General features: G+C 43.6%; 1 protein-coding gene across 9 annotated transcripts in view; it reads left to right on the top strand.

Moving 5' to 3' along the window:
• CILK1 (ciliogenesis associated kinase 1) overlaps positions 1 to 23,737 on the top strand; it is a 41,358-nt gene extending 17,621 nt beyond the window's left edge. For 8 of the 9 annotated variants that reach the window (XM_050950774.1, XM_050950773.1, XM_050950768.1 and 5 more), the window contains 9 exons: positions 3,290 to 3,422; positions 4,623 to 4,794; positions 5,988 to 6,155; positions 7,764 to 8,078; positions 9,044 to 9,234; positions 10,731 to 10,882; positions 13,219 to 13,347; positions 19,400 to 19,513; positions 22,348 to 23,737. In XM_050950774.1, the coding sequence (XP_050806731.1) occupies positions 3,290 to 3,422; positions 4,623 to 4,794; positions 5,988 to 6,155; positions 7,764 to 8,078; positions 9,044 to 9,234; positions 10,731 to 10,882; positions 13,219 to 13,347; positions 19,400 to 19,513; positions 22,348 to 22,502 (1,529 nt within the window). In that variant the 3' untranslated portion in view covers positions 22,503 to 23,737. Of the gene's footprint in view, positions 1 to 3,289; positions 3,423 to 4,622; positions 4,795 to 5,987; positions 6,156 to 7,763; positions 8,079 to 9,043; positions 9,235 to 10,730; positions 10,883 to 13,218; positions 13,348 to 19,399; positions 19,514 to 22,347 lie in introns of those variants that run through there. The other variant, XR_007774026.1, reaches the window with a different exon arrangement.
• The last annotated feature ends 1,731 nt before the right edge of the window (positions 23,738 to 25,468 follow it).

Genomic DNA, 25,468 nt, shown 5'->3' on the forward strand with positions numbered 1-25,468 from the left:
TCCATAGGCAGAACACCATCAGTGGAGCTCTGTGGGTGGTGGGCTTACAGGAACACCGTCCCAATGGAAGAAAACACAAAATCATCACTGATAAAGTTTACAGATGATCCAAAAATTGGGAGAGTGGTAAATAATTAAGAGGACTGGTCACTGATTCAGAGTGATCTGAATCACTTGATAAACAGGTCTTAAGCAAACAATATGCATTTTAATATGGCTAAACATAAATGTACACCTTTAGGAACAAAGAATGTTGGCCATACTTACAGGAGAGGGGATTCTAACCTGGGAAGAAGTGACTCTGACAAAGACTTGGGGATCATAGTGCATAATCAGCTGAACATGAACTCCCAGTGTGATGATGTGATCAGAACTGCTAAGGCAGGCCTGGGATGCATAAACAGGGGAATCTCAAGTAGGAGTAAAGGGTTATTTTACCTCAATACTGGTCACTGATGATTGAAAGCTATGTCCGGGTCTGGTGTCCACAATTCAAGAAGGGTGTCGATAAGTTGGAGAAGGTTCTGAAAAGAGCCACATGAATGATTAAAGGATTAGAAAACATGGTTTATAGTGCTGAGATGGTTAAGGCATGAATTGAGTACAGTCTGTTTGGGGAACAAAATATTTAATAATGGGCTCTTCAATCGAGCAGATAAATATATAACGCAATCCAATGGCTGGAAGTTGGAGCTAGACAAATTCAGACAGGAAATAAGGCATACACTTTAAAGGTGAGAATAATTAATCATTGGAACAAGTTACAAAGGGTAGATGCTCCATCACTGACTATTTTAGGAAAATATCCAGTCTTGATTTTAAAAGATCATAGAACCATAGGATTAGAAGGGACCTTGAGGGTTGTCCAGTGTAAACCCCGCCAAGATGCAGGATCATCCAAGACTGATGCCTATCCAGATTCCTGTTAAAAACCTCCAGTGAAGAAGTTTCCATGACTTCCTGAGGCAATTTGCTCTATTGTCCAACTTTTCATACAGTTCGGAAGTTTTTCCTCAGATTTCATCTAAATCTGCTGTGTTGTAATTTGAACCTCTTGCCACAGAGGCAGGGCAAGAGACAATAGAACAATTTTTTTTCTCCATCTTTAGGAATGCTAGAATATACTCTAGGAACTACATTGGAGAAGTTCTCTGGCTTGTGTTATACAGGAGGTCAGACTAGATGATCACAATGGTCCCTTCTGGCCTTAGAATCTGAAAATTACTTCACATGCTTTAGATTTTACTTTTATAAGATTTGTTCCTGCTAATGGCCTTATTCTCCTCCATTCACATTAGTGGGCCTAAGACAGGGGTGGGCAAACTTTTTTTTTTTGGCCTGAGGGCTATGTCAGGTTTTGAAAATTTGTATGGAGGCGATAGGAGGTGGGGGCTGGGCCACAACCCCCTCCCTATCTGCAGTCCCCCACCCCGGGACCCCTGCCCCATCCAACCGTCCCCCCCTTCCCTGAGGGCCCCCAGACCCCCACTGCCCCATCCAACCTCCTCTCATTCCTGACAGCCCCCCAGGGACCCCTGCCCCCATTCAACCCTGTTTTTCCCCCCAACCAGCATCCACGCCCTCCGACCACCACCGCGAACTCCCCTGCCCTCTGTCCAACCCTCCCTGCCCCCTTACCTCGCTGCCTGGAGCATCAGTGGCTGGCGGCACTAAAACTGCACCGCCCAGCTGGAGCCAGGCCGTGCCGCCGCTGCTTTCACCACCACAGAGCACTGGGTCAGGTAGGGCGCTGCAGCTATGCTGCCCCAGGAGCTCACAGCCCTGCCGCCCAGAGCATTGGGCCGGCGGTGGAGCGAGCGAGCTGAGGCTGGGGGGGATAGGAGGGGCTGGGGGCTAGCTTCTTGGGCCAGGAGCTCGGGGGGGCTGGGCAGGATGGTCCCTCGTGCCTGTAGTTTGCCCACCCCTGGCCTTAGACATACTCAAAGGGAACAAGAAATCTCTGCCTGTCACAACTACAGAAAATCAAATGTTTTAAAACATTAATGTAAAATGAGCTGTGGACAAATCTCTTAAGTCCTCACTGGTACAACCTAGCAAAGAAAGCACAAGCATTCAGGATGTTTTGTATCTCTGTCCTGCATATTCTTGCTGTACAAAATGTAACTAATCAGTCCTGGACAAACCACTGAATTGTTACGCTGATCTCCTGCACTCTGGATTGTAAATGATTTCTACCAAGATGTTGTGAATCACAGTCACAAGGAAGAGTTGGAAGATTTTGCCACACCTGAGGCAATATGGTCTTGTAGCTAATTGCATAAGACTGCAGGTCCTGAGACCTGGGTTCTCTTTGTATTTCTGCAACAGAGAAACAAGTCACAAACTCTGTCTCTGTTTTCACCAACTGTAAAACACACACGTACTTGATATTTTTACATCACAGTAAAACACAGTAAAACAAGTATATTGATTTTTTTTTTCAGTTTCTTTGGTGCTTACCCAGATACCTAAACATCTTCCAAAACTTAAAACTCACAAACCAAAATTTTCAATAGTGAACTTTATTCAGTTGTTCTAGCTACAAGTTTGCAAGTGAATAGACTGTCTCCTAAGCCATTCCATCCAACCATAACACAAAAATCCTACCTAAATCCTCCTTCAACCTACAGTCACTGCATGTCTGAGATGACAGCCCAGCCCCACTCCCCCACACACATTTCCCCTAATGCCTGCAAGAAAAGACAGGCTTTCTAATGCCCAGAAGTTTAAGAAGTCCAGGCTTTGGCAGCGCAAGAAGGGAAGCAAATTCTATAGTGAAAGACTCCTTATGGTGAGCACTTTTCTAGCAACTCCCTCATTTGTATCCACTGTAGCTCAAGTGCGCCTGCCACTTTCCACCATGGCTGGGAAGACAAACTTTTGTAAAGTGTTTAGAGATGCTTAGATGGAAGGAACTAGAAATATAAAGAATCATTCTTTTTTTTTTTTTCCCCACAGAATTTTGCTTAAATTAAACTAGGGGGAGATTTTGCTATTTAGGTGCTCGCCTATTAAAACAAAATAAAATTAACATCTTCCATTAACATTAAAGGAAGATGGGCAGGGAGTTGGCCACACTGCTTTGAAAATCTCAACATCTGTGTTCTTACCCTCATGGGCTGACTAAAATATGTAGACTAGCACGGTTAAGATTATTTTAGACAGTTGTGACCTGCTGTTGGACCTGCAATAGCAGCAACTGAAGTGAAGACATCTAGGTAGGAAAAAAATAAAGGCTACAAATGGGTGTAAAACTGCGGTGCAGACTGATATTTAATTTGAATTGCAGGGTTCTTTCACAGAGACTTGAAACCTGAAAACCTCCTTTGCATGGGACCAGAACTTGTGAAAATAGCAGACTTTGGCTTAGCCCGAGAAATCCGATCTAGGCCTCCTTATACAGACTATGTATCTACAAGATGGTAAATGCAATGTAAATGTTTGGCTATGTTTTATGAAATTGTATGTCTAGAAGTCATGCCTTTAGATAAGACAAAACTTTAAGCTAAGGATAATGTCATTGTTGGTCTATAAAACCAGTGCGTCACATTTTTAATTTAGCATAATTAAAAGGCTTCAAAATGTGTAAGACAATGGATGGACAAACAAATGGCAGTAGCATAGCTGAAAGGTATAGATACTGCTTAACCTACTGTGAATACGAAGAATAGTCTCCAGAACCAGCAGTGCTCCGAGGCCACCACAATCACTATAGAGCAACTGAAAAGGCTGTTAGAGCACTAGTGCTCTTCTGACTGGCACTAAGAAATAGCATTTGGGGGTGAGGGGAGTTACTATAAAGGCAAGCAGGGAAAAGGAAGACACAATAACCCACTTGAATCAATGATTCCTGCCATCTGTCCACCTAATACTAACAGATGATCCCCCCACTCATCCTTCTAATCTTAAACCAAAAGCGTCCATACTTTGTCAGCTTCCTTCATCAGCCCATGTGGGTGGCTGAGGCAAAACTGCAGATCTTGCTTCAGCAAAGAGGAGTTGGCCAAACACATCTCTGAACTTTGAAATAAATTTGAATCTGAGACAAAGAACCATAGGCAAAAACAGTGAGTTTTTTTTTCCTGATAAGCAGGGTTAGGACCTTGTCAGGGATGACCAAAATCTTCAGCATAGCTTGTGTTAAGTCCACTTTTTTTTTCTCAAATGTTCTCACTGAAAATCAACTTTATAAGAAGCAATGAAAGTGGGAGGAAAATTGCCACACAACTTCAGTTGCTGAGAATAAATCTCTACTTTGTGCATAAGGCCCCATTCTGCAAAGTGCTTGGCCCTCTCTACTCTCATTGACTTGATGGGAGGAGGAGTGCTGAGCATTACCTCACAGGTTTGGGCCTTCAGCTCTTAAAGTGCTTCATGATGTGCACTGTCTAAGAAATAATGGAAGGATGTGATGGGGCATTCCGGGAATATCATGTGACTTCAAACCCTGACTCTAAAAAAGATAGTCTTGTGCATTGGGTGGGGGTTGCTGGGAATCCTTTAAAGGATGCATTCTGTCTCCAGCGAGGCAGAGAATGAAAAATCACAGGCTGGCCCACTTGAGGTAACCGTGTTCTGCAGTACTTGTTTGATTTGTGAATGCTATAAACTTATTTTTATAGGTATAGGGCTCCTGAAGTTCTTCTGAGGTCCACCAGTTATAGCTCTCCCATTGACATCTGGGCTGTCGGCTGTATAATGGCAGAGGTTTACACATTAAGGCCTCTCTTCCCTGGTGCCAGTGAAATCGATACTATATTCAAGATTTGCCAAGTACTGGGGACACCGAAAAAGGTAGCTAAGTGAGATCCACGTTTTCAATGTGTATTGCTTCGTGCATTGATGATACTACGCCTAGGACAGAGGTGGGCAAGCTACGGCCCAGAAGCCATTTTAAGCCAGTCTGTGAGCTCCAGCCAGGGTGCCAGCTCGGGAGCCACACCACATGGCTCCCAGAAGCTGTGGCATGGCCCCGCTCTGCGGGTTGGGGGCCACTCCACATGTGGGAACTAGAGAAGGGACGTGCCACTGCTTGAGGTAAGCACCTGCACCCCTGAGCCTCTCCCCATGCCCCAACTCCTCGCCCCAGCCCTGATCCCCCTCCCAGTCTCCAAATCCCTCGATCCCAGCATGGAGCACCCTCCTGCACCCCAACCGCTCATCCCCAGCCCCACCCAAAGCCTGTACCCCTAGCTGGGACCTGCACCCCTTCCCGCACCCCTGTCCCAGCCCTGATCCCCTTTCTGCCATCTGAACCCTCAGTCCCAGCCCAAAGCATCCTCCTACAACCCAAACTCCTCATTCCCAACCCCACCCCAGAGCCCGCAGCCCGAACCAGAGCCCTCACCCCCTCCCGCACCCTAACCCCAATTTTGTGAGCATTCATGGCCCGCCATACAATTTCTATTCCCCAATGTGGCCCTCAGGCCAAAATGTTTGCCCATCTCTGGCCCAGGATATAAGATAGAATGTTACTTTATCCTCTCATACTTCTTGTTGCCATAGTCCAGTACTGATCTCAGAGGTGAAATAATAAAAATTGCATTATCTGTGAGGTCAGCAGTTAAAATCTGTATCCTTGAAAATTGTGACATTAGAAAAGACCTGTCCAGAAAGGAAGAATTTTATCAGATAACAATTCTTTGAAAATTCCAATGTCCTTAGGCCCTTTCTATGAAATTAGCCTCATTTACAGTTGGGTCCACATGTCTGTTCTGGTTCAGTGGCCAGAACAACTGGGGGATGGACAATCTCTTCCGCTCCCATTTCTGCCGTTGATTTGGTGTGTGATCCTGTACGGCAGGTTTCCTGGTGTCTTTTTAAAAAAAATAAAATTGTTACAGCAGTGCTTTGAGGTTAATTCATTAAGCCTGTAAAGAACTCTAAGATGGTTGATGAGAGGTGCTGAAAGTGAACAGTATTGGTACTTAAACATCAGAGCTCTTAATTGTTGGGCTTTTCAGTGATCAGAATACTGATTCTTTCAGAATGACTGGCCTGAAGGCTACCAACTTGCAGGTACCATGAATTTTCGCTGGCCCCAGTGTGTACCTAACAACCTAAAGACCCTAATTCCAAATGCTGGCAGTGAGGCTGTTCAGCTCATGCGAGACATGCTACAATGGGACCCCAAAAAGCGACCAACAGCTAGTCAGGTTTGTTTTCCATTTTCTTTACTATGTCTTTTTGTGCAACTGATAGTTGCATTATCTGTGAGGTCAACAGCACTCTGTCTTTGCCCCGACTGTTGTTAATTACCCTGTGGCTGTAAATTGGAGAGGATGGAGATGAGCCACAGGAATGATTAAAGGTTTAGAAAACATGCCTAATAAGACTCAAGGAGCCCAATCTGTTTAGCTTAACGAAGAGAAAATTAAGGGATGACTTGATCAGTCTAAACAGGAAACAGAAATGTAATATCAGGATCTTTGGTCTAGAGCACCAAGATATAACAAGGTCCAAAGGCTGGAAATTGTGGCTAAAGAAATTCAGGCTGGAAATAAGGTGTAAACTTTTAATGATGAGAGTAATTAAACATTGGCACAATTTACAAAGGGTTGTAGTGGATTCTCAGTCACTGGCAATTTTTAAATCGCATTTAGATATCTTTCTAAAAGATATGTGCTCTAGTTCAAACAGGAATTAATTCAGGGAAGACCTATGGCCTAGATGATTATAAAGCCTGAAAAGAGCTTTTTGATCAACCTATTAATCTTAGAAAGGGCTTGATTTTGCAAATCGGAAAAAGCTGAGGATGCTCAGCAGTTTGAATGGTGGGCTTTACATAATCAATATTAGTCCACTGACTTCAATGACAATTAAGGGAATTCAGTGCTGTGCATGATAGGTCCCTGCATAATGAAACAAGCATTTGGTGGATAGACCCAACCTTAGGTCAGAGCTCCCAGGGAGTTCAGTGAGAGCAGGATTGGGCGCTTATTTTGCATGAAGTCTTTCATTCAAAAATCTGTATGTAGACTTAAATAATTCAGTTACAAAGTAAAATTGAGGAAGAGGGGAAACTTGAAGGGAAGGACAAGCTAAATTGTTTTCAGATAATTTAGTAGTAATAATTACAAGCAAATAGCACTTCTTGCGAAACAAATGAGACAGGACTGTAATGTGGTTGGGAATCTGTGAGGAAGAGAGATGTTGAAAGCCTGTTCTAGTTGGCAGAAGCTAGGGAGAAGACCACTATTGCACCCCCCAGCAGCAACTACTTAATTACCTGTAAAGCGGAGCAAGATTGTCATAGCTACATGACATATCTTTCAAGAATTGGGAATGCTGGTATCTCCCAGAATCAAATACAAGTTAGGCATGTGATTGATTGAAAAAATCTGCTAGCACGTAGGGACAATTATTTGTTGATTACAGTTACACATTTAAAAGTCTTCAGTTCTGGAGGATGTTATTTCTCTTGCTTCCTGTGCAGTGCCTGATCCTGACTGGGCCTTTGCACGCTATTGCACTACATCATAAATAATAGTATATTGCCTCTGTACCAAAAAAGGCTAGTATGGAAACTGTTTTTTAACTACTTTTGCATTACTCGGACAAGCTTTTGCATAGAGGTTAAGCCGTCACTAGAACTTACTCTAACCTGAAGTAGTAGGATGTGTTGTACAGAGTCCTATCTCGATAGTCTAACGCATGGGAAAGGTAAGAGGGTAAAGTAACATGGGAGCTGTCCCATATGACTAAGCTAAGTCAGCAACTCTGGCTTCCCCTGTTGAATACTGATGCCTTTTATTGTGTTTTAGGCACTTCGATATCCCTACTTCCAGGTTGGGCACACACTGGGCACCTCTCTCTGCATTCAGGAACTGGGCAAGCAGCCGAAAGAACTCCATGATAAAGCTGCACTGCACCATGTTAAACCGGTCCCTCCTGCACAACCCCCTCCAAAACCCCATGCCCATCTCTCATCTAGACCATTCCAGCAAAGCCAGTCTTCCCAGTACCTCATGTACCCGTATAAAGCAGACTCCTTGGTGACTGACCACGGGATCCAGTTAAGAGAGGATGAACCCACTCAGGTGCTTCTGCCAGCACTTTGTAGTCAAGTTCCTCAGCAGGTGAGGAGGAATCTGGGATAACTGCTAAACCTGCTGATGACTTTGTGCATTTTTCCTTAATTGGATTTTTTTTTTTTGGTACCTTAAACCAACACAGTCATCTTTATTCCCATTTCTCTCCTTTTTATTAAAAGGTACAAAGACTAGTTTGGCTCTTATCTCATGCTGGTGTAAAGTGAGAGCAGCTCCACTGAAGTTGGTGGAGTTTTCTGGTGGGCCCAATTCTCACTTACTCCAAGACCACTTTATGGTGTTCTGGTATTGTAAAATGGCCTTAAAGAGGATGGAACCGTAGCTTACTTCAAGCCATTTTACACTGCCAGAGTGATGTAAAGTGGTCTTGGTGTAAATGAGACTCAGGCCCAAGGTAGAAGAGAATTGGGCCCACGAGTATGGAAACTAAGAGCCAAGCCTTCAGCAGAACCTATACGTGACCTTCACCTTGTGCATATGCAGAATTGCAAAAGTTCAAACATGCATATGCACCTTAACTGCTGCAACGACACAAATGTCAGAATTTGTGGCTGCAGAATCTGTTAAGACAAATAGGTTTTGCTGGCACAAATTTTAATGCAGGCACTGGCAGCTGAAGTGCAGGCACATGAACGTGCATGTAGTTATGCACCCGCAAGTGGAGTCCGGGGCTAAAAATTAACATAAGCTGATCACTTTTTGTAGCCTGTACAGTGAAAGAAGTATGGAAATTAGAGATGAAAGAGACTTAAGAGCTCCACTCTTCTGCCAGTGCAGGACTCTTATCAAGGCAGGAGGAAATGCAGAAGATAGTATGAACACGTGTATGTCACAGAGCAGGTCCTCGGTATATTAGTGGAGCTATTGGGGATTTATGCTGCTACAGCAAGATCACCACTTGCTTTGTGAAGGAAAAACTGTTTTGATTTCCCTCCCCATAATTCCATAGCTCTGTATTGCAAATGTTTTGGTTTTCTTCTTCGTAATAACAGAAAATATCAGTTGGGACAGAGAACACAAATGGTGAACTTAAACCAAAGACTAGGCGAAGATGGGGACACATTATTAGAACAATGAAAGGTTCTGAAGAGTGGGATGACTTGGAAGACTTTGATTTTAGCTCTTCCCTCACCAGAAGTGATCTGAAAAACAAGAGGCGACAGAGCGATGAAGCTCTTTGTAGGTAAGTTGTTGTCTCGTCTTCTCACCCCATCCCAGCTAGATATTTGTTTTCATTTCCTCCTACATCTCTTGCTCCTTAGCACTTTCTTCCTGTGCTCTCTCTGCCTAGCTATAGTGCTGGTAACTGATCCTCTGTGTTTATACTCCCTCTTGGTTCTTGACTTTTTGATTCTTCCATGCTGTCCCTTATGCTTACAACAGCCTCTCTGATTTCTTGCACTAGGGTCCTACCTTTCTGTTTGATATTCTCTCTGACAAACATGCTTAGTTTGTGAAGTCTTTCAGTATCTTTACCACTTCATGTTTGATCCATCTTAGTGTGTAACGTATTATAAGCTGTATCATGTGTATCTGAATTAGGCTTCCAGTTCCCTTGGATCAGAGTCAATGGGGAAAACTTAAGCTCCCTAAAGGCAGGTCTACATTTAAAGCACTACATTGGCACAGTTGCACCAATGTAGCTGTAGCGTTTAAGTGAAGATGCTCCTATATCAGAGGCCCTCAAACAGTGGGGCATGCCCCCCTATGGGGATGCAGAGGAACATTCAGGGGGACACGGATGGGGCCTGGACCAGCCCCCACAGGGGGCAGGGAGGTAGCGTCACCCAGCTCCACTCCTGGCGCCAGCCCCTAACTACTGGCCTTGCACCTGCTGACCAAGGCTCTGCTCCCAGCTCTGCCCCCACCTCCAGCTGTGGCCCCAGCCTCAGCCCCCTTACCTTGTCCACATCCCCCGCTTTCCAGAGCTGTAGCCCGGCTCCAGGGAGGAGGGCACGGACAGGCATAAGGGGGGCACGAGGCAAAAAGTTTGAGGCCTACTGTCCTACACTGACAGAAGAGCTGCTTCTATCAACATAGCGCTGTCTACATAGGGGCGAGGATTAACTGTCACTTTTTCACACCCCTGAGTGATGTAATTATACCAATTACAGCTCTGTAGTGTAGACGTGACCTAAGGTATGTCTGCATTGCACACTGAGCCCAAGCCCCCGTCTGTACATACATCCGCACACACACATCAGTTTGACGTGGGTCAACAAGTATGCAGGACCTGGGTCCTAGGATTCTGCTGAGGAGGAAGGAGAGGGTCAACCAGAGACCCACTGGGACTTTGGTCCAAGCCTTGTCATTCTGCAGTGCGTATGCATCTCAGGCCACATACTGAAGATCTGCATAGTGCAGTACAGAAGTGTTAGTATGTCTGGGCGCTCTGTGTCCAGCTGGTGCAAGCCCAGGTTTACAAAACAGCATGAATGCTGAAGGTCAGCTTTCAGAACATTGAGTCTGCAAGCCTGGGTCTCTCAGACCCAGGTTTACAATGCAGCATAAACATACCATCAGCAAAGTGCCTAAGGGTATGCAATGTCTTCCTTCATCTGTACAGCACCAAACCCATTTTGAACAAATAATTTGTGGAGATGAGGTGAAAGGAACACTATGTGGATGAAGTGTAAGCTTTGAGCTTGGGGCTAAGCATGGTGATTTCTCTTGGTACAGGTTTGAAAGCATTTTGGATCTGAAGCTTTCAGACAATCTAGGTTCTGGCAACAGTGCCCCTTCCCATGCATCCTTTCCACGTCAGGACACACCCACCTTGCGAGTTTCTGCAGCCAAGCAGCATTACTTGAAACATTCTAGGTATTTACCTGGTTAGTAGGAAATATTTTCTTGACCTTTTAATAGTGGTGGGAAATGGTAATGGATACTTTGGGCCTTGTCTTTGACTCAGAGGAAGGGTTATTGCTTTAAAGAAAACAGAGAACATTGGGATGGGAAGGGGCTATCTTGTTAACAGAAAGAGGCTTACAACAAAGAGAGAAGATTCTAGCATGCCAGAAACTGAGATAAATTCTGCCCATTGGTATGCTAGAAAGGGGTAAGGTGTCAGGAGCAGCTTTCCCGTGCACCATGAGAAGTCATGCAGAATAGCTCTTTAGCACACAAGACTATGCTAGGAAATGTGTCCAGCTGATGCGCCAGGCTCTGCCTTATGTTCCCAAGAGTGGCAGAGGAGGCGGCGCATACCCCCAGGCTGCCTAGTGAATATATAATACTAGTACTAGCAGCAGTAAATGCTAGGTGATAACAGGTTGGCATTAACTTTTCTATTGCCCAGGGCAGGAACTAAGTGCACCCTGCAGTGTATTAAAGCAGCCCAATGTGTGGAATCAAACCTCACTCTTATGCAGAGGAGTCACTTGCATGTGCGTCTGCTCATCCTCAGTGTGGGTGGCACCAGCAATGAGGCAGAATCTAAGTGTGTGTACATGTGCACACACACGATTCTCAAGGGACATCTTGTTCCCAGTGAAGGCTATGCCTCAGGAGAATCGTGGGCATGTGCGCACACACGATTCTCCTGAGGCATAAGCTTCACTGGGAACAAGATGTCCCTATTTGTGTCACTCTAAGACTGGGCCCTCTTTTGTCCATTCATGTCACAAGGTTCTAGGCACTGCTTACTTTGTAATGAAAGAGGTGCCAGGGCTCAAGCAATTTTTTTACTTTCATAACTGATGCAGCAAGCCCAGAAGTGCTGAGGCAATGAACTGCCAAGCCTAGAGGTGCCAGGGCTCAGCCCTGGCAGGACCTGGTACAAATGAAGCTCTGGTTCTAGGCACCTCAGGCATGTTTTTGTGAGCATCCAGCAGGAAAATAAGCAGCTCATGATGTCCTGTTTTTACTGAATTTATTTTGACTGAGTTTCAGTGTGGAATTCCACAGTTACAAGATTTCAGCTATGTGCCTCTGGCAGAACACAGTGCAACAAGTAGAGAGATCAGCGTAACAGGTAGTCAGTGGGACTCCACATGAATGCTGGGGGCAAAGCTACTGTGTTCGGCTTTGAGATGAATAATTGATTTTTCAGTTTGGAGGCCAAACAAAAAATATTCAGTTTGTTTCAAACTACAACTAATTCAGTTTTTTTCCTCAACAAAACTTGTTTGGGTCGAAATAGAATGTTTTGAATGTTGAGTTGGTAGAGCTTTATTTTTGACATGGAATGTCATTTCCGTTTTTATTCTAAACAAATCACTTCTGCATTTCAGAAATTTTTGGCTTTGTGGTTGAAACTATTTGCCAAATTTAACCTGAATTTGTGAATTATTTCGGTGTTCTAAAAAAAAAAAAGCTGAAACTTTGTGCAGCTCTAATTTTGATGGTGGCAGACTGGGTCTTAATTATTTTTTTTCTTCCCTTAAATACAAATGTGCATGTAATTGTAAGATGAAGGTTACAGTTTTGATCACTCAGTGTTTTAATGGTATTTTTTGAATTACTAGTTAGGATTCTAGATGTAGATCTTAAAACTCAATCAGACCAAACCTTCTATCCCATAGAATTTATTGTATCATGCCCAAATGTGCATTAGGCACTCCACATGAAGTAATAATTAAAAAAAAAATACATGGACCCTGTCCCAGAGACCCTACAATGTATGCACAACTCTCACTAACTTCAGTGTAAACTACACAGATAGCAAAGTAGAATATGGTATAGAATAGGGTATTGTGAAAACATTAAATTGCCTTTCCTAATTTGAGTGCTTAAAATGGTAACCAGATATTAGCATAAAATGCTGTGTTTAATAAGAATCATTTACATTTCATGTAGCATTGTTCACCCACCAGGATACCAAGGCACTCTAGATCCCCTTGTACGATTAGGACAAGTATGTAAACACCTGGATCCTTATTCTGATATGGACTCACTGACTTCAGTGGGACTCAGTACAGTAGCGAGGGCCTAAACATGTGGTAATCTTTGCGGGAAGAGGGACCATGTAACACCAGTGATAAGCAACTGGTGTGAGAGGATAGGAAGTAACCTAGGTATAGTAGATGCTGAATAGTAGAATATGGAGAGATTTTTGGCTAAGGTTACTGGGGCAAACACCTGCTCCATTTATATGCAGGTGCAAAGCTGCATAATAATTGTATCTGACAAGGATTTCTTAATGGTTAATTCTTTCTTTTCCCAACAGGGATAAGCACAAGGAAAAGCATAGTCTCCAGTTCAAGCAAGGATTCTATTACGTCTAATCCATGGCCCACTTCTAGTTTGCCTGGAAAAGCTTCAGGTGTGGGAGGAGGGGTCAATGGAATGAATTCAGGTAAGAAGTGGTATTCAGACATTCTAAGAGAACTGTGAATGAGACAGGGTGAGAATTTTCGTAATGGCCTCCCTGTTACTCCAATCCAGTTTGGGTCTTAGGCTCCCAAAATCCAAGTTGATCTATCCAATGTTTAGCTTGACTGACAGCTTGAAATCTAATCAGTTTAATATCTTTTCACATACTACACCACTCCCTGAGTTCCCTGGCCAGTTTTTGTGAAATCATTTTCTTATTTCCAATTTTTCCCTATTCCCTGTTGCCATATAAACAAGTCGCACAAATGGGGAGAGCTGACTGTATAGAAGAATGAATTAAACTGTACAAAGTGATGTCAAATACATAAAGTAATCAAACAGTTTTTCTCACTGATCCTCTTTTAGTATATTAGATGCTATTGAACAATTGTAGCTAAAAAGAAAAATACAGAGGGAAGCATGATTTTAAGTTGGTGGTTAGAGAGACCAGGTGGGTGAGGTAATATTTTATGGACCAACTTCTGTTGGCGAGAGAGACAAGTTTTCAACCTTACACAGAGCTCTTCTTCAGGTCTGGAAAACAGGGTTTGTCTATACTGACAGCACTGTAGCACTTTCTGAAGATGCCAAGCATGCCAACAGAGAGTTTCTCCCATCAGTGCAGGGACTCTACCTCCCTGAGAGCCTGTAGCTACGTTGACAGGAGAAGCCCTCCCATAAACATACTGCTGTCTACACTGGGAGTTTGGTCGATATAAGTGCATTGCTCAGGAATGTGGATTTTCCACACCCCTGAGCGACTTAATTATGCTGACATTAAGTTTGTAGTGTAGACCAAGGTATGTGCCCGTGCTCCAGGAAATTCAGGGCACAGGAGCCTGACTCCTCCAGTGTTTGGGGCCATCTCTCTCCCCCAGCCCCACCTGCTGCCCTGTGTGCCTCCTCCAGGAGCATCCCCCACCTGCGCTCCCTGGGCAGCAGGCTGCTGCCCTGCTGCTCAGCGCTGTGCTCCTTCATTGGCTATTGCCACCTAAAGGGAGCAATGCCGGCGGCAGGCTGAGGTGGCAGCTGCGGAGGGAGGAGGCGCACACGTGATGGCAGCCCTTCTCCCCTCCTACCTCCCTGGCATCCACCACAGGGAATGCGTGGGGGCTTCCTAGACCTGAGAGGGGGCCCAGCTTCTAGGAGCACATGCAGTGGTGGTGCTGGGTTAGTGTTCTGCTAGGGGGAGAGGGGAGCCCTTCACCAGAGCTCGCTGCTGGCGGCAGGGAGAAGGCTGGGGAGACTCTGTGGAATCCTCCTCTCTAGCCCAAGCCCCAGGGCAGCCTGCCCAAACTCCTCATCCCCAGCCCTGCCCCACCCCACCCCAGAGCCTGTACCCCCAGCCAGAGCCCTCACCCCCCTGTACCTCCAAGCCTCTGTCCCAGCCCTGAGCCCCCTCCTGCACCATGAACACCTCATCCCCAGCCCCACCCCCACAGCCCTCTGCCCTAACTCTGAGCCTCTCTCAAACCCCTCATCCACAGCCAGAGCACTCACCACCCCCTCCTGCACCACAAACTCCTCATCCCTGGTCCCACTCCGCAGCCCTCATCCCTCCCACATCCCAACCCTGTGCCCCAGTGCTGAACCCCCTCTCACGCTCCAAACCCTCGGCCCCACCCCATTAATTTTGTAATATGCACTAATATGGAGGTGATTTGTTACATATCACCTCCATATTGGTGCACATAAGATTCATTTCACATGAGTGAGGAAAAATTAGAGGGAACACAGCCATATACTGTGAGTGCCTGAAGGGAAAAAACACGCAACTTAAATTTGGCAGTCAGTTTGGAGTATGATCGTGTTTAGCACAATACTTGATTATTTTATACTCTTTAAAGTATATAATAGGTTTTATAAGCATACAACAAAATTTAATGTATTGAAGCAGGTGAGTGTTGCTTCTTACTTTCCACTTTTAATTGGCCCTTGTAATCTTGTGACTCCAGCATGCTGTAGCTTCATTTTATCTCAGCCACAAATCTTGATTTGTGGGACCAGTAATAATAATCAACAATGGATAAATTCTTAATAACGTTACCCAGAGAAAAAGAAAAGGGTAATTCATCAAGTGACGGCCTGAGTTCGACATCCAGCTTGCAAACTAAAGTCATACAAAAAGAAAAATGCGACAAATCTACAAGATAAGAAAATGAGTTTTCAGCAGTCTTGGCTATCAAGATTTACATGGTTGGAGTCCAGTAGTGAATTAGACAAAGCTTTTTGCTCTGTCCACAAAAACTGTTCTGAGAAGAAGGTCTTAATATTTTCTATGAAGGCCAAACCAAGGTTTATTTCATCCAGATTTCAAGATTGGAGACACACAATCCATGGTTTTACATCAAACAAAAAATCCTCCTGTCTCAAGGGAGCAGTAATGAAGTAAGCTGCTCTGCAGTCACAGGTAAATGTTTCTGCACTAATGTCGGCCAGCTACAGAAAAGAATCACAATCAGCTAGGAATGCACTGCACAAAATTTTTACCAGTGTTCAGTACCTAGGTCAACAAGGAATAGCATTACGTGGACATCATGAGAGTGATTCAAATTTGATGCAGCTCTTGTTGCTATGCAGTACAGATTCAGAGGAACTGAGACAGTGGCTTAGTTGCACAAAATACAAGTGGCTGTCACATGAGGTTATTAAGGAAATAATTGAAATGATGTGCTAAGACAAATTGTGCAAAAGATAAGGCTTCTAAGTTTTACGGCATCATAATAGATGAGACTACCGATTTGTCAAGAAAAGAACAAGCAAGTTTTTCCTTAAGGTTCTTTTCTAGTGAAGATTGGGAGATTTATGAGGAGTTTATTGGGTTTTAGCAAACTGACACAATGGATGCTGCTTCTCTTCTCAAAATTGTGGAAGATACCACTTCTCAGGTGTGATTTGCCCTTTTCTGATTGCCAGGGGCCGTGTTACGACAGAGCCAGTAACACGTCCGATAAACTTGCTGTGGTCCAAGCCACAGTGAAGGATTGAGAGCCAAGAGTGGAATTTGTGCACTGTGCTACAATTCCCTTAACCTTGCCACGCAGGATGCCCTGGATAATACTCCAGAATGTTGTAATAGGTTTTCGATGGTGAAAAATCTCATCAATGCCTTTAGGGAGTCACGGAAGTGTATGGCAGCATTCAGAGAGTTTCAGAGTGAAGGGGAGCCTTCTTTACGACCATAACGTCCATCTTGTTGGGCACAAAGGATCAGCAGCATTAAATCACTGCTCCAAAACTACGATGCCATGATGAACTGCCTGGATTAATTTAGTCACTCTTCAGATGAATTTAGCTCAAAATGTAGTGGATTCTCGAATCAACTTCAGTCTTTCAATGTACTTTACACTGACAATTCTTGTGAAATCCGTGGGTCCTGTAGAAGAAGCTAATGCAAAAATTCAAAGCCCAAACGTGTCATTGGCAAGCGTTACGAAGAAAGTTGGCCTGTTGCTGCAAGAGGTGCAGGATGCACACCGACTCATCATACAGTCACTTCTGGGAAACAACAGTAGATAAGGCAAGAAATCTTTAATTAGATGATCCCACACTCCTGAGAAAATGTAAGCCACTGAGATCAATGGAAGCCTTCCTCACGCCTTCAGTGACCCCAGAAAGTCTTTTCATCAAATACATGTTGGGATCATTGATGCTTGAGAAGTTGCCATTTAACAGAGGTTTTCAATGGAAAACTTTACATTCACAATAAAATTGGATAAGTATATAACTGATGCAGCAAATGACTCGAAACAGGACATTGTCCCAATAAGTGAAGCTTTCCATGGTGACATTAACACGGAGAGGCTCTCTCTTCATTTAGAAATGTTGAGTGATATTTGCAGATCGAGAAATTGCCAGCTTAATTCGGTGAGCAAAGTGAAGCAATTTCTGAAACAAAACGAAGGCTTGAGTAATATGTCAGAAGTTATAATTCTCCTGAAATTATTCTACACAATTCTGACTACAACCTGCACAGCTGAGCGATCATTCAGTTGCCTGTGCAGACTGAAAAATTATTTGCGAATGACAGTGAGCCAAGAATGTCTAAATCACTTGGCATTTCTGCACATTCATAAGAACTCTACTTCTGAATTGGACATTACAAGTCTCCTGGATGACTTCATTTCAAGAATCAAACAATGACAAAAAGTGTTTGCTGCCTGCTGAAGAATATCACAAAAGAAGGGGCTACAATTTGTTTTAATTTTAGAAAGCATTTGTTTTTGAGGATTATTGATACAAGAGTGCTTGGTTGTTTCTGTATTCAAAAGAGTATTAATAAAGTTGATAGTCTTAGTTAAATACATTTTTCTTACAATAGTGATATTGTGCAATATAGGGAAACTGTTAAACGCATACTGTTTCCAGTCCATTTTTACATTATTTAAAATATATATATCTGCTTATAAGGCAGGTGTGGGGGGCAGGGGCAGGACTTGGACCCATTCTGGGCACCACCAAAAATTATACAAACCTGCCACCCCTGTAGGTAGTATCTTCTAAGGGCTAGAGTGGCACAGATGCAGCGCTGTAAGTGTACACAAGCCCTCAGAGTATCACAGCTAAATACAAGCTGGAACAGATTGAAATATCTGCCAACCTCTTATGCTAAACAAGGGACTATTCAAGAGGAAGTGGCCTGTTAACATCCCTCCAGTCAGAGATGAAAGAGGCAGGTGGGGAAGCTGTTAGTGGGTTATAGATCGTTTGTTTTAATAAGCAATAAATTCAGTGTCCCTTTTAAAAAAAAATCTTAAAAAGTCATGGTTTTATTTTTTTCTTTCAATGCTGGTGTTGATTTGTAGTAAATAATGAGGGAGTTCTTTCTTTTTTTTTTTTTTTTTTAAATTTAAACAATTACTGTGAATTACCACTCTAAATGATAGTCACTGGGAAAGAGAATGAGCATGACTCTGCAGTTTGATAGACAGGGCAATCACCACAGTTCAAGTTCCTGCTCCAATTACTATTTATAAAAAGAGGAATCGTTTCAAGAGGAGCCTGCAAAGGCCTCACACTGAACTATCCCATGGCCCACTGGCAAGGGCACTGTCCTGCAATGGGAGAGAACCAGGTTAAAATCCTTTCTCCACATCAGGCAGAAGTGGGAATTGAAGCCAGGTGTCTCACATCTGAGGTGAGAGCCCTAGGCCAAAGCTTATCCAGGAGCTGTCACCACAACAAATCCTCTGCCTGCTTGTGTCTAAATGCCTGAAAAAGTTGGTGATTATATTACTGAAACATTAACAGACTTTTTTTTTAAACTTTGATGTGCTGAAAAATTACAAAACATGTTTCAGGTTGAAACAAACTTTTTCAAAAAACTTTTTCACCCAACTCTGTTTTGGGACATGTTCCTGCTCCCATTAGTTTGGTGTAACTCACTGATTTCAATGAGAACTTTGCCTAGCAACAAAAAGCCTAATCTTACACTGTAATAAAAGGCCCCTATTGTAGATGCTCAGCGCATTTAAGATCAGCTGTAAGGAAAGACTGCAGGAATTGGGCCCCCTCAGCTATGTCTCTTCTCTGTCAGGCCATGTCTACACAACTGGTGCTATAGCAGCAGAGTACAGCACTATAGTTACACTGCTGTAGTGCCATAGTGTAGACACTTCCTACAGTGACAGATGGGGGTAGGGGGGTGTTTCTATTGCTATAGGAACGCCACCTCCCCAAGCAGTGGTAGCTAGCTGCGTCTATGCTGGCGGTTAGGTCGGTATAGGTGTGGCGCTCAGCCTGTAGTTGGGTCAACCTCACTTCCAACTGAGACCAGGACTTAGCGTTTCATGCAGTGTGATGGTGCCAGCCTTCCAGATAAGTACATAACAGGCCAGATCCGCAGCTGGTGTGAATCAGCATAGCTCCATTAACTGACTTACACCAGGTAAAAATTTGGTCCAGTCTTCAGTGTGCCCCACCAATGCACCATTTATGAAATACTTTCACAAGATCTGCAGGAAGGTGGGATGTGGGGGTGTGTTCCATTGCGCACTGATTTCAAGTGTTTCTCATCCATTTACAAATTCTTTCAGGGCACTCAGGATCGAGCAGGTTGACCGGTGGTTATATCCCTTCATTTCTGAAAAAGGAACTAGGCTCTGCTGGGCAGAGGGTTCAGTTAGCACCAATTGCAGATCCATCTTCTAGTAAGTATAACTCTGAGCTTGGTTGTTTGCTTGTTTGGGCAATAATGCTGTCTGTTGATAAACTGTATAGTCAAAATTGCTTGACCACACTTTATTTCATTATGGAGTATACTCAAGAGACCAAATAACCACTGTCAGTCAGGTTTATTAATATGATACAGGAGACAGGTTCTATATGATTCCAGTCTCCAAAGAGCAGTCCTGTGCAGCGACATTACAGTCACCTTACACAGAAGGTGTGCTCCTCAAAATTGCATTCCGAAAGCCATCTTCTTATACTGTGCTTGTTTACCAATAAAAAGGTACTACATATGTCACCTGAAACTAGATTCAATTAATCAGCTTGTTTACCTTGTTTCTGGTACCAAGATATACCCTTTTTATCTTTTATTCTGAACACACACATTCCAGGTCAGGATGCACCCTTATCTTTGTTCTGTGTGCATGCATGCCTGGTACTAAGGGGTGTGAAGATCCCCTCCTAGGCCTGTACCAAGATAAATAGGTCTGAGGGTAACTCCCTTTCTGTGGCTATGAGGAAACCAATTATATTTCCTGATATGGACAGTTTTCCTATCTACTTAAGCCAAAGCTTATCTCAGCTAATGCAAGGTGTTATCAAATACTTAGCATAAGTGAACAGGATTGTGATATAGGCCAGTTTAGGCTATATCACTGTTACAATATTTGTGTTTAATGTATACTAATATATGGTGAGGATAATGCATATTATGATACGTGGTTGGGGCTGGAGCACATGACTTATAAGGAGAGGCTGAGGGAACTGGGATTGTTTAGTCTGCAGAAGAGAAGAATGAGGGGGGATTTGATAGCTGCATTCAGCTACCTAAAAGGGGGTTCCAAAGAGATGGATCTAGACTGTTCTCAGTGGTACCAAATGACAGAACAAGGAGTAATGGTCTCAAGTTGCAGTGGGGGAGGTTAGGTTGGATATTAGGAAAAACTTTTTCACTAGGAGGGTGGTGAAGCACTGGAATGGGTTACCTAGCGAGGTGGTGGAATCTCCTTCCTTAGAGGTTTTTAAGGTTAGGCTTGACAAAGCCCTGGCTGGGATGATTTAGTTGGGGATTGGCCCTGCATTGAGCAGGGGGTTGAACTAGATGACCTCTTGAGGTCCCTTCCAACCCTGATAGGCTATGATACATGTTAGCCATCATATTAGTCAACAATAGTGTCTGTAGTTACTGTCTGTAGCTGCTGTAATTCTCAGTTTTTATATTTGACTGTATTGTAAAGAAGTGAGTCACTAGAACTATAGGTCCTGATCCTGCAACGCTTACTCCTGTTACAAGGGTTGCAGGATTAAGTCTAGTCTGACTTCTTTAAACTATTATAAAACATCAGTTTTACCAGTTAAACAAACATATAGCCTGTACTCCACAACACAGCCATCCCAGAATGCACAGCTATTATTACCACCAAGGGTGGGTGTCACGGTGCACATCACTCACCACTGCTATGTCTCCCCGGGCCACTTCTCTATAGCCCCAGCACCACCTTCACTCTTCACCAGGGCCTGCAATTACCCAGTCTCAGCAGCCAGCCAGGGGCTCCTCTTGCTCCTCCAGTCCCCCCCAGCAGTTGCTTTGTCCAAGGTGCCACAGGTCTCTCCACCTGCTAGAGAGAGACACTTCACCCCATAAGCTCCAGGCGGAGGCTGACTCTGCTCTGCCTTATGGCTTTTTTAATATAGGGCTGCTGGGCCCAGCTTGGCTGCTTCCTGTGCAGCCTCCCTAGGCTGCTTTTTAACCCCTTCTCTGCCAGTGTGAGTCAACGCCCCATCACAGTGGGATTTTCAGAATCACCTTAGTGATTTAGGAGCATGTCTCAAAAACCCCCACACTAAACTGTCTATTCATTATAGGAAATTGAATTGATTTTTCACTTGAGTAAGGACAGAGTAAACACTGGGGCACAGATTCACACTCTGCTCCATCCCTCCTTTACCCCTTTTGGCAACGCAAAGGGGCTGGAGAATAACCATATCTCCTCAGCTTGGGATTCCCTTGCATGGGGACTCTACTGCTGGCACAAAACCTGAGTAGTCCACTTCTATACCATTTCTCCATTGCAGCCTCCAGTGAAAGGTCTGCTCCAGTTATTCTCTGCTACTAGGTAGCCTTGAGGCTGCTCTAAAGTATGCTAGGGTGAGGCATAGAACTGGCCCCAAAATCTGCAAATTGGTTCCTTTGCAACACATCTCTTGCTGTATCCAGCAGATACCAGGCACAGTAGAGAATCTGGCCTGTGTGGGGATCTTGGCAAATGGCTCGCTGTATTATCCTAATTTTTTACTTTATTTTTTTAAATAAAAATTGGCTCTAAAGTTGCAGCTTCTAACAGAGAGAGTATCCAGATTCTGTATCCAGTGGCTTTTTAAAGGAGCTACTCCTCCAGCTGAGCCAGTCTGTAACAGGGTGTAGTAGGGCCACCTTTGCTCCTGCCTCTGCTGTGTTCCAAAAAACACTCAGTGACCTTCTGGCTCAGCAGTCACCAGTGCAGTTTATTTAAAGGGTGCAATCCCACCACTTTCTCACCACATACAGCTTGCAGGTTTCAGCCAGGAGGGAAGAGTTACCCCTGTCCTTCCACTCTCTGCCTCCCCTGCTCTGGGCCTGTATATAGCCATGGCTAATTAGATTGGCAGCTGTTTCCCCTTTGCAAATCAGACACAGGTTTCTCTAGCCAACTCCAATTCACCTCCCTGGATTGAGGCTGGTGTTACAGAGGCCAGGCTCTGGGGTTCCAGCCCAGCACCCTGTCACACAGTCACTGAAACTTTATCTAATGGCTTTTCTTCTTTTCATTTGTAGATTACGCTTCTCTGAAATCTGTCAGACCTCATATTGGGCGGCCATCATTTAATACACCTTCAAAAAGCACACCAGCATTAATGCCACGTCCACCGCCAATTCAGCCAATCCATGGACGCATTGACTGGTCTTCGAAGTACGGAGCTCACCGATGACTTGCAGAAAGCACTTTCTGTTGAATCAGTGCACATTTCTCATGAAATGGTGACCAATGCTAGACCATTTGCCATGACTTTATAAGCCTGTGATTTAAAAAATACCCTATCTTCTTTGAGCAAGACATTTCAAGACTTTTTTAATTTTATTTGTATTGATTTGAATGCAATCTTATACCTTTTTGTATAAAATTGTTTTGTTATATGATCAGGTCCAATTATTTTTCTTAAAACCAATACACTTTGTATATATGGCTTGAAGTTTTTGGCATTTTATACGATAAACTTTGTAATGAACTTGATACAAAATTAATATTTCCTTTGTCAGGTTCAAATATTTTATATAAGTAAATAAAATGTAGCAGACTGAGGCAGTATTGCAAAAGAGATGCAATTGTAAGAAAGAGGCATTCACCAAATATTGTTTTGTGATTGTTATGCTCTGAATGGGACGTATTGAGGCAAGGCGGTCAATCAAACTGAATAACCCAGCCTTATTTTAGTGCCATGCTGCACCAGCTGGATGCGATTGTCAGTCTTTCACCTGCTTGGGGCTGACTTAACATGAAAGACTAAGGACCTGAACTTGCTCACCTTGAGGTCAATGGCAGGTGGATTGGGCCCTAAATCAATCACAGGCTTATTGAAGGGTGTTTTTTAGCTTTGGCTGGTGTTTGTAAATTTGTCTTCACACTGTTTGTGCTGCCTGTCAGTTTTTCAGTCCTGGGGTTGATCCTGCAATCCCAAGGCCAAATCCCCACTAACCACACTGTGAGTTTGGCCTGAATGAGACCAGCAGGATCAGGCTGCTAGTTTGACTACATTCCGCCTGTTTGTAATGCTATCTCTGTTCAATAAGTATTCTGTGGGTTTTCCTCGTCTGTCCTTAACTGTTGTTGTCTTTCAGAGTGAAAATAAAACATGCTGCATAGGGGGCTGCTCCTATTAGTCAGTTATAACTTTCCGAAAGACTTCCATGAAGCAAAGTCAGGCCCTGTTTTCATAGGGCAAGTAGGAGCTGGAGAAATATTTGAGGCAATATTGAATATGACAAAGCTGGTTCACAGGCACAGTAACAGTATTAACGATGCACCAGCAGCGAAGTCTAAGAAACTATATATGCAGCTGATTTAATTTCTATTGCTTTGTTTTCCAGCCTGATTCCCTTAATATATCCAGATTCAGTTTTTATAAACAAGTAAACTTCAATCAACAGTTACAGTGCTGATTTAGCTCACCTTATAGATCGGTTTCCATAAACGAGGTCTTATTAGTTATTTTGTTATAGTAAGCATTTAGGATCGAATTCTGGTCCCAGTGATGTCCATGACGAAATCTCAGTTGATTTAATTGAGACTGGTATTTGACTTGTGGAGGAGGGAAAAAGTAACATGGTAGAGAAGTTACAAGGGTTACTGACAGAGGAAAGCAGCCAAATAGCACAGATACAAAACTGAGTGGGGATTGTTCTCTCCATTCTAAATGCTTAGCTTATCAAAGTGCACTGGAAAAGGCCACCTCCACTTTCTAGCAAAAATGTGCACAAGAAAAAAATTCATCTGTATATTTCACCACACAGAAAACTCTCCCTGATCTCTCCTTAGGCTTAGGAATGGCCTCGCATTCATATGGAGCCTGATAATCTACAGGTAGGCCTGGGACCAACCCCAGCATATCCATGCAGAGTGCCTCTTTCTTTGCACTCTTTCCAAGACCCTTTTCCCTTGAGCTATCCTAGGAGCTGCATTGCTCTTGGGATTCCCCAGTCTACCTACACGCTGCCTCCTCTTCCAAAGGGCAGCAGCTGGATTGGAAGGTAATTCTGTGGACTAATTTCTGCTAGACTTCCCTACAAAAACCACTTAATTTTGGGTGAAGAGTATACCCTAGAGCAATTTCTCTGCCGGTCCCCTTTTGAAGTCAGAGCATCAAATATGATTTACTCATGTGTAGAGAGAGAGAGAGAGCAGCTGCTGACTCAGCTGTCGGAGAGAGCTTGATGGATAGTGTCCAGTGCCTTTGTTTTGTGCACTGTGACCAGGTAGGCGGCATATGCTGCTCTCCACATGATGCAATGAAGGAGCAAAATGATCTGCATTATTTAAAAATTAATATGTACGTAGGACCTTCACAGAACCGCATCATGTCTCTCTAACCTTCACCACCCAGGCTTTGTTACCAATTAACTAACAAACACTCATTTCAAACCTATAGGTACTTGCTAACAGAGCTGTGATGTTGGTATACACACAAGGAAGTAAAACAGCCATTTTGAATTATGCGGCACTAGATGCATGTACTCGGGAGAAAAGGTGGGGTGGGGTGGGAGGAGAAGTGTTTGCCAAGTGGAAAAGGACAAAACTGTGTATTTACATTTCTTAAAATCATATAGAATAAGAACTGACCGTTTCCTTTCTGGAAATCAAAATCTGCATTTATATTTAGAGATTTTTAATTTATTTATAATGAATGAACTGACACGAACAAGGGAGATGTTTGGACCTACACAAATACCTAACTAGCTGTTTATAAATAGTCTATTCTGCTGTGACCGTATGCCCCTAATTCTCACTAATGGTTGTAGTTCCTATCATTGTCAGAATAGAGAGCCCAATCCTGCAACCCTTACTCAGGTAAGCAAGTAATTTGCCTGAGTAAAAGGTTCAGAATCATGGCTAGTCCTGCAAAGGGATCCACAAGAAGGGTCGTAAGGTTACTCGGTGCAGGAATAAGGATCTGCATTCAAACCCGTTTGCAAATGTGGGGCCTTTATTTGTCAAACCTAAACAGCTCACATTCAAAAATTGTCTATTCTAGTTTTAAATTAAACAGGTACAATGTACAGATTCACTCAGTAGCAAATGTATCCTGGGCACAATCCTGCCGTCTTTACTCCAGCAAACTCACGCTGAGTTCAATGAGAGTTTTTTGCTTGAATAAGGACTGCAGGTTGGGCTATATCTTTT

Source organism: Gopherus flavomarginatus, chromosome 4, assembly GCF_025201925.1.
Source record: "Gopherus flavomarginatus isolate rGopFla2 chromosome 4, rGopFla2.mat.asm, whole genome shotgun sequence".
Taxonomy (NCBI): domain Eukaryota; kingdom Metazoa; phylum Chordata; order Testudines; family Testudinidae; genus Gopherus; species Gopherus flavomarginatus.